The 3,969-nt window shown below is 38.0% G+C and overlaps 1 protein-coding gene across 2 annotated transcripts in view; it reads left to right on the forward strand.

The window, feature by feature from the left end:
- The window catches only part of LOC107704540 (uncharacterized), a 9,856-nt gene extending 6,703 nt beyond the window's left edge, over positions 1–3,153 (forward strand). For both annotated transcript variants that reach the window (XM_016507478.1, XM_016507479.1), the window contains exons 9-11: positions 1,571–1,637; positions 2,088–2,185; positions 2,322–3,153. In XM_016507478.1, coding sequence (XP_016362964.1) covers positions 1,571–1,637; positions 2,088–2,185; positions 2,322–2,700 — 544 coding nt within the window. In that variant the 3' untranslated portion in view covers positions 2,701–3,153. The remainder of the gene's footprint in view (positions 1–1,570; positions 1,638–2,087; positions 2,186–2,321) is intronic.
- Positions 3,154–3,969: the final 816 nt, after the last annotated feature.

Consider the following 3,969-nt stretch of genomic DNA (forward strand, 5'->3'; position numbering starts at 1 on the left):
GTGTTCACAGTGTGTGTGTGTTCACTGCTGTGTGTGTGTGCACTTTGGATGGTATAAATGCAGAGCACTAATTCCGAGTATGGGTCACCATACTTGGCCACATGTCACTTCACTTTTATGTCCGACAAGCTATGCCGCTCTCATGCCACACATCATGTTCTCATGCAGTGAAAAACACATCGCAGAGCAAAGAGGAAACTCAGGTCTCAGCTTTCAAATTTCGTCATTTTTAAGAAATTCAAACAATAAATACCGTTTTGCGGCTCTTTAATGTGTCGTGACAGATCACTGTAGTGCTTCAGTCCAAGCAGCACGTGAACCGATTATCTCTTCCTCTTTACTATTTATAACACGAAATAAACATGAATGAACATCAGAAGGTATTTTGTTTCAAAGACGTCAATACACATCATTTTTCAAGTTGAAGTCCAACGACGTTAATCTACTCGCCTGTCTGGTTTGTTTGTCACACAAAAATTATGATTGGTCAGATCGCCTGTCAATCAAACTCCCTACGAAGGGGTGGTAGTCGCACCGGCAGAAAAAATGGTCGCAAAGTCTGGAGCCCTGTATATATATATTAGGCTATTATATAGTATTATAATAGCATTATATAGTGGTTCAATGCATTATATTGTGTTTTTTTTGAGTCACAGATTGGACTATTTTTTCGGATAAGCAAGAAAAAAATATTTAAAGCACAGAGAATGACAATGCCGTGAAGGGATTTTGACATCTAGGCTAATTTTATGTGTGTAGGCCTATGTATACGCAACTCGGTATTTCCGCGCTGTCTGAAACACGTCTCTATGCTAGTGCACGCTTTGATTGTGTGCGAGCACATCGCATGAGTAACGAACTGTTTCGTTTCTTCTTCTTGTGGTTTAAAATTGCTTGTACATGTAAATTGGCAAATTAATCTGTGAATCACGTCTCATCCATACCTATTACAGATCAACTGCGATCCGTTTAACTCCTAATATGTGACAGATCAGAGCAATCTTTCATTTACTTATTTAACATGAAATTGTCTACTTGCTGCTCCATATCAATCACATACAAAGATAATACAGAATAATTAAAACAATCATTAACATAAATAAATAACAGAGTGTCATATCTATACACATTTTTCCCAGAACGTTCTTGCGACCTGGTAGCAATTCTTCCGTGGCCCGGTAGTGGGTCGCGACCTGGTGGTTGGGGACCTCTGCTTTAATGTGTTGTGACATATAGTTGTAGCGCCTCAGTTCAAACGGCACGTGAATTGATCATCTCTTCCTTTTTACTAGTTATAGCACAAAATAAACATGAATTAACATCAGAAGGTATCTTGTTTCAACCACGGAAAGACATCAATACACACCTTTTTTCAAGCTCAAGTCCACCGACGTTAATCTATTCTCTTGTCTGGTTTGTTTGTCGGACAAAATGGCGGATTCAGCGTTATGATTGGTCCAAATGCCTGTCAGTCAAGCTTCCGGCAAAGGGTCAATTGCAATGACAGAAAAAGGACATTTAAAACGCAACTACAGGAAACATACATTTCTCTGTCGTTTTCTCTCTTCAGAAGACTGAGAGAATGGGACTTGTCTCTTCCCTCTCCTGTCCACAGCAAAGTCTCAGAGGTGTCAGAGGTAGGTTGAGCTGGTAACTTTGACCACATCACATCACTATGGCCTTGTTTACATCTGGTATGATGAAACAGAAGTAGTGACAAATATTTTCGTATTTTGCCAAAGTCGATTAAATCAATGATTTCATGACTACTTACTTTTTTTTTTGAAGCCAAACATCATCAACAATTTTTAAAACCTTTGTTTTTGTACAAAAGATGATTGACAGGAATGTGGGCGGGCCTTCGACTTGTGACATTAGGATTTAAACTACAAATGCAATATAGTAACATTTAGCGACTACCTCCGAATGCAGTTTAATTGATCGGACAATATTTTTGTTGGACACTTGTATTTATCAATGTCAACTTCTTGTCAAATCATTAGTACTAGATATAAATGAGGCCTATAATCTTCTAAACCTAGTACACAATCATAAGCTGACTGTGTGGACATCCTGTTTACCGATAGCATCCCCAGATGGACCACTTCCCCTGCTGTACCGAATTGAAGGATCCTGATATCAGTAATGCTCAGATTGTAGATGTCCATCCGCAGTTCTCCTCATTGTAAGTAAATTGTAGGCTCTATTCCTGGAACACTCTGGAATTTCTGGAATGGGAAGTCGTAAAATTCTTTATAAAGAGATAAATAGAGAAGTTTGGGAGATAAATGTGATAGCCAATTATTTGTTTTTCCATGCAGCGATTCAGAAAATATCTTAACCGCTGTTGCCAACAACCAGTACAGAGAAACCGAGGGCACTGGAGTGATTTTGCATGTTGATGATCCATGCCTTGTGTCCTTGTGTTCCTCTGGGAATGCAATGGGAAGAAATGGTCCATTTCAGCCTCGTACCACCAACTTCCATGACCCAGTTCTCCCATGTTCAGAGGGATACATGCAGAATCCTGGAACTTCTGTTGGCACTACCCAGAATGCATCGCAAGTGGCTTGTTGTCTGAATGTAGAAATGGGTGATGGGTACATGAATTGCCCTAAGCCTGATTTGATCTCACCTAAACGAAGGACAAATTTAAGACAAGATCCACCTTCTTCAGGAAGTGCTCCAGGAAGACTCTGAGTGGTGTATATATTTATATATTCCACATACTTTCAACTCATCTAAAAGAATACAAACATGTACAAAGATATCAAATAACGAAGGAAATCACAGAAACTCATGGCTGCTGTTTCTGCAGTGACCACCAGAGTGTAGTACAGTACTACATAATCTACTGTAGTTTGAGACTTTGGGCGATGCCAGGAGTGTGCAAGCCTACTCCTGGAGATCCACTGTTTTGCAGAGTTCAGCTCCGACCCCAATTAAATATACCCCATGAAACATGAAATCATGAAATGAACATGAACAAAGTGAAATCTCCAGGCAAGTGTGTTGGGGCACATTGGAGCTTAAATCATTGGTTTTCGAGGAGCAGGATTAAACACCCCTCAATCACCCTTTGCTTTATAAGCTTACATGCACATTATTGTTTCACTCAATAAAATGTAGTTGTCTGCCAAATATATCTCTTTAATCTTGGATATTGTGTCTTGTGTAACTACTAAATATTTCACTCAGTACCTGTAAAACAGAAAAAAAACACAAATTTGATATCTCAATTATTTCTTATACACATCAATACTAAATGAAGAGCATACAATGTCTCCCGTTTCTCAGATTATTTTTCCTGAGCAAAATGCCTTGTTTAATCTTACTTTAGAGCAATGGTTCTCAACCTTTTTGACTCCAAGTGCCCCTAATTTTCCACAACAGTATTTGATGGCCCTGTGAATTTTGATAGTTGTTTTAATCCGTAATCTGTTATCTATTTTATTTACTGGATAAGGATTAAGGATAAGGATTTTTAAGTATATTTTTACTCACAATTTATACTCTATAAAATATTTTAGAGCTTAACTAGAAGAAATGTGCTTTTGTTCTAAAAAAAAAAAAAGCCTATGGCATTTTATTAATGTACATGACTTTTCCTGGTCTAGAAATCCCACTTTTAAAATGAAGCTACCTCAAATATCGTGTTTTTCTCAAGGAACCCTGGTTCTTCAAAGGGAGAAAAATTTGCCGAGGGGTGAAAAAATTTATTCTTATTTTATTGTTTGTTTTATCTTACTGTTGATCATTCTAAATCATTTTGGAAGTTTCCTGAGGTCCCCGGTTGAGAACCACTGCTCTAGAGTTTCAGAAGAGATCTCTACATTATCTCAAATTGTGATTTCAAAAGAGATTTCAATATGAATTTCTCAGCAAAAATATTTGTGTCTTCAGTCTTGTAGCTAGTTTTATTACTTTAGCTCAACAGATAGAGCGTTGCGCTAGCAATGCCAAGGTCAT

Source organism: Sinocyclocheilus anshuiensis, unplaced genomic scaffold, assembly GCF_001515605.1.
Source record: "Sinocyclocheilus anshuiensis isolate Anshui unplaced genomic scaffold, SAMN03320099.WGS_v1.1 scaffold2038, whole genome shotgun sequence".
Taxonomy (NCBI): domain Eukaryota; kingdom Metazoa; phylum Chordata; class Actinopteri; order Cypriniformes; family Cyprinidae; genus Sinocyclocheilus; species Sinocyclocheilus anshuiensis.